This window comes from Protopterus annectens, chromosome 5.part0 (assembly GCF_019279795.1).
Source record: "Protopterus annectens isolate FY-2018-M chromosome 5.part0, PAN1.0, whole genome shotgun sequence".
Classification (NCBI taxonomy): Eukaryota; Metazoa; Chordata; order Ceratodontiformes; family Protopteridae; genus Protopterus; species Protopterus annectens.
In genome coordinates, this window is record NC_056735.1 from 710,207,790 (window position 1) to 710,222,789 (window position 15,000).

The 15,000-nt window shown below is 42.0% G+C and overlaps 1 protein-coding gene across 3 annotated transcripts in view; it reads left to right on the forward strand.

Moving 5' to 3' along the window:
• MID1 (midline 1) overlaps nucleotides 1-15,000 on the forward strand; it is a 1,755,005-nt gene that overhangs the window by 1,733,927 nt on the left and 6,078 nt on the right. For all 3 annotated transcript variants that reach the window (XM_044072558.1, XM_044072557.1, XM_044072556.1), the window contains exon 9: nucleotides 14,626-14,833. In XM_044072558.1, coding sequence (XP_043928493.1) covers nucleotides 14,626-14,833 — 208 coding nt within the window. The remainder of the gene's footprint in view (nucleotides 1-14,625; nucleotides 14,834-15,000) is intronic.

A 15,000-nucleotide genomic window follows, 5' to 3' on the forward strand; every position in this document is an offset into this window, starting at 1 on the left:
TGGCTCTGACACCCCTTGCGTGTCTGTGTCAGCCTCTCCTGAAAAACATTTGTGTCAGTGTGGGATTCAATGATAGCTCCTAATTTGCAGTTATCTGGAAATTTAGTCAGCCACAGACCATTGACATTGGCCTTGACTTCAGAGAAGTAAATGCCAAAAAGGATCGGCCCAAGGACTGATCCCTGAGGGACTCCACTTGTGACTAGCTGCTTTTTGAGGTGAACTCCCCAATTCCAACTTTCTGGGTCCTGTCTGTGAGCCAGTTGACTATCCACTGGGTAAAATATGGGTTTTTACCTAACCTCCTGAGTTTGTCAACAATGTCCAAGTGGGGTATTGTGTCAAATGCCTTGGCCAAGTCAAGGTAGGCAATGTGAACCATTTTGCCCTCATCCATTGCTTTGGTGACCATCTCAAAGAAGTCCACCAGGATGAGTAAGCATGATATACCCTTGACAAAACCAAACTGGGTTGGGTCCAGTGTCTGGAGGTTTACTGCATCTCTATTGATCATGCCCATGATAATTATTTCCATGGCTTTACATATAAGACTAGTGAGACTTCTGGGTCTGTAGTTTGCAGGGTCTATAGATGGCCCACCTTTGTGTAGAGTGATGACTGTAGCTGTTTTCCATTCATGAGGCACAAAGCCTGTTTGGAGGCTATACTTAAATAGCAATTCCAGAGGCCCTGATATGTCATGTTTCATGCTGTATAGAAGACATCCTGGGATATTGTCTGGGCCCATTGATGCAGTGTTCTTGGCCTTAGAGAAAGCATTAAGGACCTGTTCCCTAGTGATAGCAGGGGGAGTTATATTTCAGGTATTTCCTGAGGGAAGGTTGAGTGGGAGAGAGGGGTAAAGTTGGAGCTGAATTTATCGGCCAGTAGGTTTGCTATATCTTCTGGCTCAGTGTAGGTGGCTCCATTTACAATTAGCTCTACACACAATTGTGTATGGCCTTTAAGGTTGCAGACATAGCTAAAGAATTTTTTGTGGTTGTCCTTGGTCTGGGAGGCCAAATTCACCTAAAAATTGGCTTTGGTAGACTTCATTTGTCCTCTGAGTTGTTTGTTTAGTTTGATGAGAGTGCTTTTGTCCTCCTGGGTGCTGCACCTCCTAATTTCTGCCATGATTTTCTTCCTTCTATTATACAGCTTACTGATTTTGTGATTCCACCAGGGGGGCCTGTTTTTTGAGTTAGTTCTGTATTTCTCCCTGGTGGGTACAGCTGCCTCTATGAAGCTATTAACATGCTTGCACAGGGTTTCTGTAAAATGTTCTGCATAGGCAGCAGTGTTCTCAGGGTTTATGGGGACTTGAAATTTTACCAGTTTATCACTTAATAGCAGGAGGTTAGCCTTAGAGTAGATGTTCTTCATGTTTCACTGTTGCAGTCATCATACTTGGGTTATCCTGCCAGGGGTAGCCCTCAATCGGCCCGAATACCAGAGACTTAGTATTTCTGTGTCGGTTGTTGTCACTTCAAGACTGATGTCAGGTCATCAGAGGTATAAAAACAGGCAGCCGAAACCATTACATCAGACTTTTTTGCCGAGGAGCCCAAAGCAGAAGCAGTTCACACGAGTGCCGGTTGGCCGCTACCTGAGTTTTTGTATGAAATTTAGTCATCCTGAAGTCTTCAAAAGCTAAGTACCCCATTTGGGATCTTTTTTTCTTGCTCTAATTGATGTCAGAAAAAGTTAACAATTGTCTCGCGTGTGGAAAGCAAATACCATACCAAAGTTTCCATTCTTACTGCGTCACCTGTTTAGGCCCAAACCACGACATACCTCGCTGTCAGTTTTGTGCCTTGTTCAATGCCCGAACTATTCATCATCGGGCCCCTATTGTAGCTAAATACTTTCGTTCTCAATCTTCATTTTCCGAAATGGCTTCGGTAAGCCTTCCAACTACCGATCTTCCAAAAAAATGTAAGGATAAAGACAGAGACAGACCACACAGGTCCAAAACTGCCGACGGCGCTTCCGTTAAGCTAGTCGTCAGTTCGCTGGTATTCAGTGAGGCAGTTTCTGATGCCCGCTTCGATGGATTCTCAGGTCACTACCGCGACCTATTCGGAGTCCGGTATGCCACAAGACTCTTAATTGACTATGGAACCTGCGGATGTCTCTACCTTGGATGGGTCCGGAGCTGCTGTGCAGGCACCAGCTTCTGAGGAAGTTCTTCACACTACCAATATTCAACTTAAACTGGCGACTTCTTTTGCATCTTCAGTTCTTTCTAAAACTACCGAGTTTCTAAGGCCAAGAGTATGAGCTTCACCTAAAAAACCGACAACCCAAACTTAAACGCCTGCTTCCTTGCCATAATCTCAGATGCTTAAAATGGCAAAAGACCTGATCATGCTGATTAGGGGAAGCCAGCCTTTCCCTGTTAAAAGAAAAAGAGACTTGTCCCCAGCAGCTTTATCTGACCAAGAGTCCGATGACTCTGAAGTTTCTGAATATGAAGACATGCCTTTATCTGCCTATGAGGATTCAGATGCATGGAATCCATTCCTTCTGCCTCCTCTCCAGAGGACTTTTCTTTTGGTGAAACCTTACATACTTTGAGAGAGCATTTCCATTGGGAATGCCAAGATTATCCTCAGTCCAAAAAGAGACTCTGGGAATTTTTAGATTTACCACAGCACAGACCCTTAGCTGTCCCTCCTGTTTTGGATGTTGTGGATGATGTCTTTATGGAATACAGCCTAACTCCTGATACTTTACCCCCTGGCTACAAGGGAACCTGATAGGTACTACAGAGTTCCTGACTCTCACAAATTTCTCTTCAAAAATCCTACTGCTGACCCAGAGGTCACCTCTCAAGGACCTAAAGGTGTAAAAGCAACTACAGCTAAGAATCCCACCCCCTTGGACAGGGATTCCCGAGCTTCAGACGTATGGTGTAAAAAAGTATACACCTCTGCAACTCTTGCCATTAGAGAATTGAATTGTCAGTTCCACATGCCGAAATACCAGCAACATACTATGGAACTTATTAAGCAAAAATTATCTACCTTTCCTGTCAGCAAGCATACCCTGCAATGTGGATTTGATGCCCTAGAAACATCTTGCAGGGCAGCAGTCACAGATGCTGTACTTAGAAGGCATGCCTGGCTTAAGGAGCAGACCTTGCCAAACCATGTCAAATCAAAATTATCGGATGCTCCTCTGAACAAGGACAATCTGTTTGGCACCAAAGCAGAAGAGGTTTTAAAAAAGATGGAAGAAAAGGCTAAGTCTATGCAGACAGTCAAAGATTTTTTGAAGTGCAGCCTCCAAGATTCAGTAGATATTGCCCCCCAAAACAGTGGTCCATTCCAGCCCCCTCAAGGCCAACTCAAACTAGACCCAGGGCAAACAGACCCCCCCCCCCAGATTACAGTCTCAGGGTATGCAGAGATCTAAGCAATGGAGTACCTTCACTTCTAAAGCAGGGAGTGCTATGTCACCCCCTTATGGAAAGAATTCACAATGACTTCTCAACCCCACTCTTCACCTCTGCCCAATTGCTCATGCCCCTAGGAGGAAAACTTGCCCACCATACAAAAAAATGGACCTCCATCACAAATGATCAATCGGTCCTCAACATAGTATCCCAGGGATACAGATTTTATTTCCACATACTGCCAACCCCAAAAGGGTTCCAAGACCTTCCTCCAAACCAGTGGGCAGAGGCAGAAAACCAAGCCCAGTCCCTCCATAAGAACAATTCAGTCTGTTCCTGCAGAACAGATAGACCAAGGTTTTTATTCCAGACTTTTCCTGGTACCCAGAAAAGAGGGCACATGGCGCCCAATCTTAGTTCTATCCATTCTAAACACCTTCCTGGTGGTACCAAAATTCAAAATGCTCACCCTACAGCATCTTCTCCCTATGCTGTCCAAAGATGCTTGGTTAACCACCCTAGACCTAAAGGAGGCCTATCTGCATATCCCTATCAAGGACTCCTGCAGGACATATCTATGTTTCAGGGCATGATCTATGCATTATCAGTTCTCTGCACTTCCCTTTGGCTTATCCACTGTTCCCAGAGTTTTCACAAAATGTCTGGCTCCAGCCATTGCTTATTGCAGACAGATAAATATTCAAATTTACCCTTACTTGGACTATTGCCTGATTCAGGCAGACAGTCAGGAAAAGCTGTTGCAGCACCTGACATTTGTAAAGGACCTTCTAACTTCCCTGGGGTACACTATCAATGAAAAGAAATCCAAACTAGTCCCCAGTCAAAAAATTGAATTCCTGGGAGCAAGCTTGGACACAGCAACCCAGATGGCATTTCATACTCCAGAAAAACAAGCCAAGCCTGTCTGACAGACTACTTCACTCAAATGGCCACCAGAACCCAGCTATCCTCAAGGAAAAGCCTGTAGGCTCTAGGGTTCCTGGCCTCCTGCATTCTACTAATTCCGTATGCCAGACTGCATATAAGGAAACTTCAGTGGTACTTAAAAAGTCTTTGGTGCCAGCATTCTCAGGACATGGAAGCTATCATTCCTATAGTACCATGTCTAAGGAAAGAGTTCCTTTGGTGGGCAGCAGCATGCAATCACAACAAGGGGCTTCCCTTTAGACAACCCCACACTGCCCAGACCCTAACCACAGATGCATCAGACTGTGCCTGGTGTGCACATCTGGACGGCAAGTACATTCAGGGCCAGTGGAGCCCAAATCAAATTCATCTGCACATCAACCAAAAAGAGATGCTAGCTGATCAGCATGCTCTGACAGCTTTCAGATCCCTACTCTCACCAGGGTCCCTGCTAATCAAAACCAACAACACCACAGTGATGTGATACATCAACAAGCAGGGGTGAACTCACTCTTACCCACTCTGCAGGCTAGCCATGACCCTGGGGAACACAACCTCAGCCATGCATATTCACAGGCAAGGTCAATTCCTGCCAGGTATCCAATATTCTCTGGCAGACAACTTAAGCAGAAATCTCCTAGACCAACATGAGTGGCAATTAAACCAGAACAACTTCAGCCTTGTGACCCAGAAATGAGGTATCCCGAAGGTGGACCTATTTGCCTTCCCCTACAGCCACCAGCTCAGCGCATTCTGCACCAGGGTACCTCACAGCAAGGCCTGGAAAGTGGATGCCCTATCCTCCCAGTGGGCAAACCTCTCAATCTATGCATTTCCCCCTCTGCCTCTTCTTATTACTCAAGATAAGGGAGGAAAGACCAAGAGCAATCCTGATTATCCCAAACTGGCCACGCCAACACTGGTACCCACTACTGCGCAGTCTGTCACCATTGCCCCCATGGCACCTACCCCAGATCCCAATTCTTCTGACTCAGCAGGAGGAACATTTCTTGCATCCACAATTGCAAACCCTGAATCTTGCAGCCTGGCTTATTCCTTGAATTCTCCTCCAGTAGCCAGCCTAAGCAAGCAGGTACTGGATGTTATACGTAAAGCCAGACGACCCAGTACAAGGAAATCCTATGTTGACAAGTGGAAAAGGTATTGTTCCTGGATTCACACTAAAGGAGCGGATACAGCACAGCCCTCTTTACCTCTTATCCTGGATTACTTAGCAGACCTACTCCACGGAGGCCTGTCCTTGTCTTCCATTAAGATCCATGCTTCTGCCATCTCTGCTCATTACAGCACTGAACCACCTCTCTTCTCTCACCATCTCATCAAGCAGTTCCTGAGAGGGGCTAACAACTTAAGGCCACCAAAAAGAGCCCCCACCCCTGCTTGGAACCTTAACTTTGTGTTGGAAAAGCTCATGCTACCCGCCTTTGAGCCTGCAGCAGCAGCAGAGTTAAAATTCCTCTCTTGGAAAACAGCCTTGCTTCTGGCCATCACTTCAGCTAGAAGAGTGTCTGAGCTACAAGCACTTATGGCTGTGGAATCCTTCATTATTTTTCATGCTGACAGGTTCTCCCTCAGTACCAACCCTACTTTCATGCCTAAAGTGGTGTCCAGTGTGGCTCTCAACCAATCTATCCATTTGCCCATCTTTTTCCCTAATCCTCAAAATAAGGGGGAAAGAATTCTGCATCTTTAGATGTGCACAGACAGCTCAGATTCTACCTTGATAGGACTAAACCCTTTAGGAAATCTGACCAGTTACTAGTCAGCTTTGCACCAGGGGCAGAGAGCAAGGCCATATCAAAACAAACCATCTCTAAATGTATAGAACACTGTGTCCATTTCTGTTACAAACACCGTGGGAAACCACCCCCTCAGGGCATCAGAACGCATTCCACTAGGGAAACGTCAACCTCTACAGCCTTTCTCAGAGGAGTCCCTACCAGGGACATTCTGGAAGCTGCTACCTGGAGTTCTGTTCATACCTTCACCAAGCATTACCACCTGCCTATCTTTTCCAAATCCAGGGTGGGCTTTGCAACAGCAGTCCTGCAGGGCATACTAGCCAGCCCCATCTCTTCTTGACTGCCTCCACCTATTCTTCAGCTTTGGGAATCAACCCAAGTGTGATGACTGCAACAGTGAAACACGAAGAACATAGTACAGTTGTGTACACCATAAATGTAGATGTTTGAGTGTATTCACTGTTGCAGTCCTGGTTTCCCACCATCCAGCCCCCTTGTCTCTCTCTCTCTCTCTTCCTCACTCCTTACAGGGCTGTTGGTATTTACTTTTTACTGGTGGTGTTTTTCCACCATAACTTAGCTCCCTATTTGGGGGCTTCTAACATTTGGGCAAGAAAAACTGATGTAATGGCGTCGGCTGCCTGTTTTTATACCTCTGACGACCTGACGTCATTCTTGAAGCAACAGCAACTGACACAGTAATACTAAGTCTGTGGTATTCGGGCCGACTGAGGGCTACCCCTGGCAGGATAACCCAAGTGTGATGACTGCAACAGTGAATATACTCAAACATCTACATTTATGGTAACTATACACAACTGTACTTTCTTGAATATTCCAGGTTTATCTGGGGATCCATGTTTTATTTTTACCTAAAAGGAGAGCATTTTGTGGTCTGACCTTACCAGGGAAGATGTTGCAGTAAGGAATGTGCAGCACTCTCCCATATTAGTGAGGACCAAATCCAGTATGGCTGCACCCCTGATGGTATATTCACTATCTGGTTCAGGGAGTTTGTGTTTACAAAATCCAGGAATTTCTGTGACTTTACGTTTGGAGTAGTATAGGATTCCCAGTTAATAGTGGGGTAATTAAAGTCGCCCTGAATATGGTATTGGGCTGGATAGTTAGTGTTTCTAATAAGTTTGAATGCAAGCTATGGGTTTCCTGGGTCATAGAAGGGGACCTGTAGCTGGCAAGGAAGTGATATTGGATTTTGCTTATGGTGATTTGGACATGAAGCAGCTCAAGTACATTGTCCTGTTTGACCAGCCTTGAGGTATATTTATTTTTGATGCAAATAGATGCACCTCTACCTTTAGTCCCTGCTTGTGAAGTAGCTGGCCTAAATGTGTGGAAGGCATTATAATCTTGCACTATTGGTGTGCTCTCCATGGCTTTAAATCATGTGTCAGTGACCACACAGACATCAGCATTCAGTAAGGTGAAGAGAGCTTCTAGGGAGGGGAGTTTTTTGTTTAGACTCCTAACATTGAGCAGTAATACCTTTATATTTTCTTGGATTTAATTTGCTATGTTGGAAGCACTTTCAGTTTGGCATTGCCTAAAAAGGCACTATGGGGAAGACAATGTTTTAGCTAATACTGAAAAGCCTAAAGGGGAAAGGTGCAGACCATCCCTGGCATAGCAGCGTGGTCTGTTGACCATCTCCTTCCAAGCTGAAAAATATTGCACCCCCTTAGAATGACACCAGAAACTAAGCCAATTATTAAAATCAGGCAGATGAAACCTCAGTTTAATGTGTTATCTAAAGGATGACACACTTGGGAATGCAGCACACCCCTTTCTCTCTGTGTCTCTCTCTCACTGTCTCTCTCTGTGTCTCTCTCTCTCTGTCCCTCACACACACACACACACACACACATACACACACACTGAAAGAGACTGTACTCCAACTATATGAGACTGTATTGAAGGCACTTATGTCTTGATAAATTCTAAATGGGATCTTGTGGCTAGGTTATAAATAGTCCACTGGAAAATCAGTCTAGTATTAAGTTATTATACTTATATATATATATATATATATATATATATATATATATATATATATATATATATATAGTTCCCCTTCACAAAGTCGCACGGCCACAATCTCAAAATGCATATGGTCGAGACCATATGCTTGAAATTGTAGAAGCTCGACTGTGTGAATGGGGAACGGCATACAGCGCAGAATGGGAGATTTCCCTTTCTGCACTGTAGTGCAATCTCGGAGTTGGAATAAATAAGTAGCGAGGGATGTGGGCCGTGCAGGGGGGCTTGCCAAATATATATATAGATAGATATATGTATATATATAATATATATATATATATATATATATATATATATATTTATATGTATTTGTTTTTCTTTGAAAGAACCTGCATTTTTTATTTTTATTTTTTTTCTGTAGAGGAAACCATACTACCTTCTAAGACTGGTGCCTCTTGCATCTTTAATGCTCCATAGTATGTACTGAATCTTTATCTGTTCACTGTCAAGTTCAACTAGTTATGGTTGGTAGAGCCTGACAGACCCAATAAGTTTAGAAAAAGGGAATTATAACTCATCTCTGAATTTGGGGATCTCACAGATAGTTTGTCAGTAGGAGGGGAAGCAATGTTAATTATGGGGGAAGAAGGAAGAATAGACCACTTGCCACCATATGAGAAAATTTTTGTTGAAAGCCCAGTCAGTCTGTCAGACTTGAGCAACCGTGCTTCTGTGAACTGGATGGCATGTTCATATACTTTATCTAGATGTATTTGCTCACCTATGTGTTGTAAGGCTGAAGTACAAAACTGTATTTTGTCTAAGTAATTACTGTCATGTTAAAATGTTAATTAGGACTGCTCTATGTAAATTTTAATCTGGAGATAAGACATGTGTACTTATGAATAACCAAGTCATTCTCCAGCTCTCAACCTTGGCACAGAATGTAATAAAGGTAGAACCAAGACTATAAAGTAGGATAATGTATTTCCAAGACTTGTATATTTCCTGAGGGGTGACATTCTATATGCAGATAACTCACTGTGGCCCAAATTTATGCAGAAAATAGACATCTCCCACTACAGAGGAATTCAGGGAACACCTTGGCTTTAGAGAAATGATCTACATCCCCAGTGACTTGGTAGGTGCTCACAGGAAATGTTTCGGCTAGGCTCTCTAATACCCAGTAAAAATATTTCCTTTTTTTTTGGTAGTATCATCAAAGTGCTTGAGGTACCTCAGTCTCCTTGAACATACAAGGTCCCATATTTTTTAGTCCTACTTTGGGTTTGGGTGGTTTTGGTGGTCTCTTAATGAAAAATGCTAGGTAAAGCCTGGGATTAGATTTTAAATTAGCTATAAAGCTATTTTATTCAACCCTTCTATATAAGCAATGATGGGAAAATCCTAGTGATATCATCTCTTAACAGTGAGAAAAACAGATTTAAAAACTGTTAATCTTATCCCTCCACTAATGGGCGCTCAAATGTAGTAGATCAGATTCCCTTATATGAAAGCAAGATGGCTTTTAAAGGAAACAGACAGTGCAAGTTACTGACTCACTGAGCCCTATACATAGAATATTATTAACAATGGCTGCATGCATTGAATTCTTATTAACTACACACTCATTACCGTCGTAGTACAGTCCAGGCTGTTAGGTACCTTAAAGAAATAACTTTATAGCTTTGTTGAATGCATATATGTTCATTTTTTTCTGTCTTGGGTATTATTATGCAGGTCAAAGACATACTGTAGTTTTCAGAGTCTATGTTTTTAATGTTTGTTGATGTTGAAAAATCCTTTTTGCTGTATTCTTTATGGTTTGATATTTGACTAGTTGCAGTCTTCTCCTATCCATTGAGATTTATATATGGATAGTTTGTTGAATCAAAATTTAGTGTGTTCCTGCATGGCAATGCACAAGTAATTCCTAGTGAAACAGTGGTCAAGGTCACAACACCATGCAAAGTACTGACTGTTGATGTAGGACATTCAAATAGAAAACATAACATGTTGCTTTTCACTTCTTTTGGCAAATAATTGTAGCAACTTTTGGTAATATTTATGCTATAGAAGGTCAAGAAAGAATAAAAACAAAATCTGTAATTCAGAATATGTCAGCCCTAAACATAAGGTTCATAGTTCTCAACCTCTTAGCATAAAAATCTGGACAAAGCCAAAAATAACGGAGCAGTCAAAGGCCCAGAAATAGGGACAAATTTTAAATGTTGCTCTTATAAACTAGAAAGTTGCTAGAATAAAAGGTATTGTGTTATCATGCATTTGATGAAGGGTATGAAGTCTGAAAACAGTACCCGTTTTTCCAGTATTCCATGATCTCCCTCTCAACTTTGCTCAACCTATGTAAGCCCATTCCTCATCTTATGTAGCTGAAGAAGCCTTTCTCCCACTTGACATCTGCCAACCCCTGTTCAGCATCTCTAGATGAGTTGATCTTCTTACACAAGAGTGAGACAAATGTAATTTTTATTTTATCTGAAGCTTTCTAAATAATATAACCATGCTTTCAAGTTCACTTTCCCCCTCAAATGCTTGTTATTTAGTGTATTCATTCCTCACTGATTTGCCACAAAAGTAAAAAAAAAAACAGTTTTTATGAGGAGCAGATGAAAAATATGAGGCAAAAATCTCTGGACCATTGAGACTTATGATAAGGTTACATTTACTATTTCCTTTTTGTCAGTGCTGGATTGGGTTGATTTTGTGCTGCAAGCTTCTGGTGTCTTTGCTTCATACTACATTATGTTTGCAGGATGACAGAAACAGAGAATAGAGCTGGCTAATCAGCTTCTTTAGTGTTTTCAGAATGCGTACTACCCTAATTCCTTATGTTCCTCATTTCCATTTCTCCACCTGTTCCATTCCCAAATGAATATCTGCATGGATTTCTCCTCCACTTCCCATTCTGGTAGTCCATTTTATGGGTCTATGACCCTCTCTGTGAAGAAGCACTTTAACAGATCCAAACAGTGGTTATGCTATACAGTCTTTTTTGTAAAACCCTTCATATCTTCCTGGCGTGATGTGTGTGTACTGATATCAAGATCCCTTGTTTGAGGTGAGCAGCAACATAACTATTCTGGTATCTGTACAGCCCCACCCACAACACATGACCCCCTTCTTGCATTTTTTGAGCGTCTTCTCTGCAGCCAACTATGCCAGTCCCTGCATTGTCTCCAGAACTGCACACATCACTAGAAATTTTCAACTGATGAAGGTCTTGTGTAGTGAATGCTTTATCATTCAGCTTCTGGGTTTTTTCTGCATGGGTATATATCTCAACATTATATTGGTTCATGCTACTGCCCTCTCACTCTCCTTCTAGTTGTCTGTTCCAAGTGAGATCTGCAATCTCAAAAACAATCTCAAATCCTTGTCCTCTTTCATTGCCATCACTGTCAGTCCTTCCCGGTAATAATTCATACCAGGGTTTCTGTGGCCCACTTACAAAAGTTTACATTTTCCTATAGTGAAACCTCAGCTTCCCACCTTTCAGTTCACTTGTTCATCCTTTTAAGCCCTTAGTCTTTAGTCACTTCTAGTTATCCTCCACTGCTACCACTAACTGTCCATCATTAGCCAAGATGCTTATCCTGTTCTCTTTTCCATAACAGAGTCTGAAACAAACACGCTGAAGACTACATGTCCCAGGACTGACTCCCACTGTGCTTCCCAAGTTATTTTTCATATTTCTGACATTACCTCTCTCAAGACAAGCCTTAGTGTTGCAACACTCAAGCATGCAACAGTCCATTTCTGTACTCTTGATCCTAGCCTCAATCCCTTCCAGTTATCCTATCAGCATCCTATGTGGGACTGCATTAGAAGTCTTGCTGAAGTCCAGGTAGACTATGTGTACAGGTAATTGTTAAGTTTACCTGTAACCCAGTCATAAAACTGCATCAACTTTAAATGACAGCTCCTTTTGCTCATAAACCTATGTTGATCATTAGTCTGGAGATTACTTTCTCTCTGTGCCTTTTCCTCCATGGTTCTCTCCTTGGCTTTTACTAAAATTACCAACAGATCTGTAGTTCCTAGATGTTTCAGACAAACCCCTTGTATAAGGGTGCCACAGATGTTCATTGTGCATACAGCTGCAGTCATAACAGATGGGTTCTCCTGCCGTCAGGCGGGTCCTCGGTCAGCCGAATTCCAAAGTCTAGGTCCGGCGTCGGTTGTCGTCGCTTCTTCCCTGACGTCAGTGCACCAGGGGTATAAAATAACCAGCCGACGCCATTTTCTTCAGTCTTTCTTGCCGCGCGGTGCCCGAAGCAGAAGCAGTTCGCAAGTGCCGGTCGGCCAGCTCCTAGAATTACGAAAAATTTTGCAACCGAAGTCATCTAAAAGCTAAGTACCCCGTTGGGGAAACTTTTCTTGCCTCAGACCGATGTCAGGCAAAGTTAATAATTGTATTTCATGTGAGAAGCAAATACCGCATAAGGATTTCCATTCCCTCTGTATTCCTTGTTTAGGCCCAGACCACGACGTCTCGGTCTGTCGCTTTTGTGCTACATTCAACAAACGCACCATTAAGTGTCGGGCGGAGTTCGCCCAGCATTATTTTGGCAAAAAATTTAACTATATTATCTCTCTGTGCCTTTTCCTCCATGGTTCTCTCCTTGGCTTTTACTAACATTACCAACAGATCTGTAGTTCCTAGATGTTTCAGACAAACCCCTTGTATAAGGGTGCCACAGTTGCTAATTTCCAGTCCTCACACACTTCTGCTTTGGCCAGTGATGTCTGGAAATAATCCTCCTTAGGAAATTCTGCAATCCCAGTGCTGTATCCCCCATAGCCAGATTGTCTGGGACCCTTGAATATAGCTCACCTTGTCCTTGTGTTGTATGCTCCATTAGGAAAGCTAATTTACTCTCAACCACCACCGTCTCTAGTCTTATTTTCTGTCCACTAACCTTCCATACTCTTTATAACTTCCTTCCCAGTATGGCAGTAACCCCCCCCCCTTGCTACTCTTTGTAAATTTTGAAGAGATGCATTCATACAGTATCCATTTTTCCAGTCTTCTATGATCTCCCTCTCAACTTTGCTCAACCTGTGTAAGCCCATTTCTCATCTTATGTAGCTAAAGAAGCATTTCTCCCACTTGACTTCTGCCAACTCCTGTTCAGCCTCTCTAGATGAGTTGATCTTCTTACACAAGAGTGAGACAAATGTAATTTTTATTTTACTTCTTTCTAAATAGTATAACCATGCTTTCAAGTTCACTTTCCCCCTCAAAGAACAAAAAAAAAAAGCTGCTGTCATTTTCAGCAAGTGACAACATTCATGAGAAGTTGTCAAATGTGACTATCAGATGATCTATCCAGGTGTATCATGAATGGGCTGTATAGTTTTCTTTTTTAAATTTTTACTTATTTAAGTCAGATCTTTGACAATTACCAGGAGAGACATAGCCACGTGTTTATGGAATGTAGATAGCTTTTGTGTAGATTCCCTCCCTTTCACTTACCCACTTCACATAGGACTCTGTCCTATACATTTCTGAACCTGTCTGTATTCTGTAGTTCCCTCTAGCTTTGCAGTCCAGAACCCTACAATCATTATTAAGAATAGTATGTTTTTAAACCAATCTTAGCTCTTGCTATTTCTATCTGTAATTTTTACCTCCTTTGTCCTCTCTTTCTCTCTTGCTAATTCCACCAAAGTCATTTTCCCCACAGCAGAGCACTGTGCCCATAATGTGCTTTCCATCTGATTCTCTGACAGGATGCGCATGCCACTCAGTATGTGCTAATAATTAAATGCATCCATTCTTTTCAGCATTTTTGTACTGGTCCTTTGTGTACTCCTTGCCAACCTTTCTTCTCTTCCTATATATGGCTCTAAAGCTGGACACAGTATTGCAGACATGGTCTGACTGGTGTCCTTAGCAATGGGAGTATAACAGCCATGACTAATCCAGCTGATGGTGACTGTTGTCCTTTCACACTGCTCTACATGGATCTGGGAATGACGGTAACCCTAAATCATTTACTTATCAGTCTTTGCCAGGCTTACTACACCTAAGTAGTAAGTTGTCCCATACATTTACTTATTACATTCATTTTTTTCACACAAAGGCCTAACAGTACTGAGTCTCACTCTTGTAACAAGTATCCATTTCAGAGTCTCATAAATTGATGTCTGTGTCTGTCAAATAAGTCAGTATCTAAGATTTGTATCCTGTATAGAAGAGTACAAAAGCAAATTATTTAAAAATGCATCTCTTTGTACACACATTAGTGGCTTCAGTTTGATAAACATTAGTAGGCTGGGCTGCAAGGTTGTCGGCTGTGTAAAATATCTTTAATTTAGTAATGCAAATATTTAAACACGATGTTATAAATAACCTATTCCAAATATATTAAGCTGTGATGTTTCCTGCATTCAGTGTTTGCAGTTCACTTCACAACTACTTTCACTGAGTCACACATTCATAGTATATTAAGTCTTGTATACTAACATTTAGGAGGTGACTTCATATTTTCTGTATATGTTGCTTTTTTTAAGGTCAGCCATTTAAATTGGATCCAAAGTCTGCACACAGGAAACTGAAAGTTGCCCACGATAATTTATCTGTGGAACGTGATGATTCAGCATCAAAAAAGAGCCATACACCTGAACGATTTACCAGCCAAGGAAGCTATGGAGTGGCTGGTAATGTGTTCATTGATAGTGGTCGACATTACTGGGAAGCTCTTATTGGAGGAAGCACATGGTATGACAACTTCTATTCTTATTTATTCATTTCAGTTAATAGATCTTTATTTAAAATAAATGCTTACATATTTTAAAAAGATAATGTAGGTATACATAAAAATGTTTTCTGTAAAAAAGAACCAGGTACTAATTTCTGTATTAGAATGCTTCCTTTGTAAAGTATGG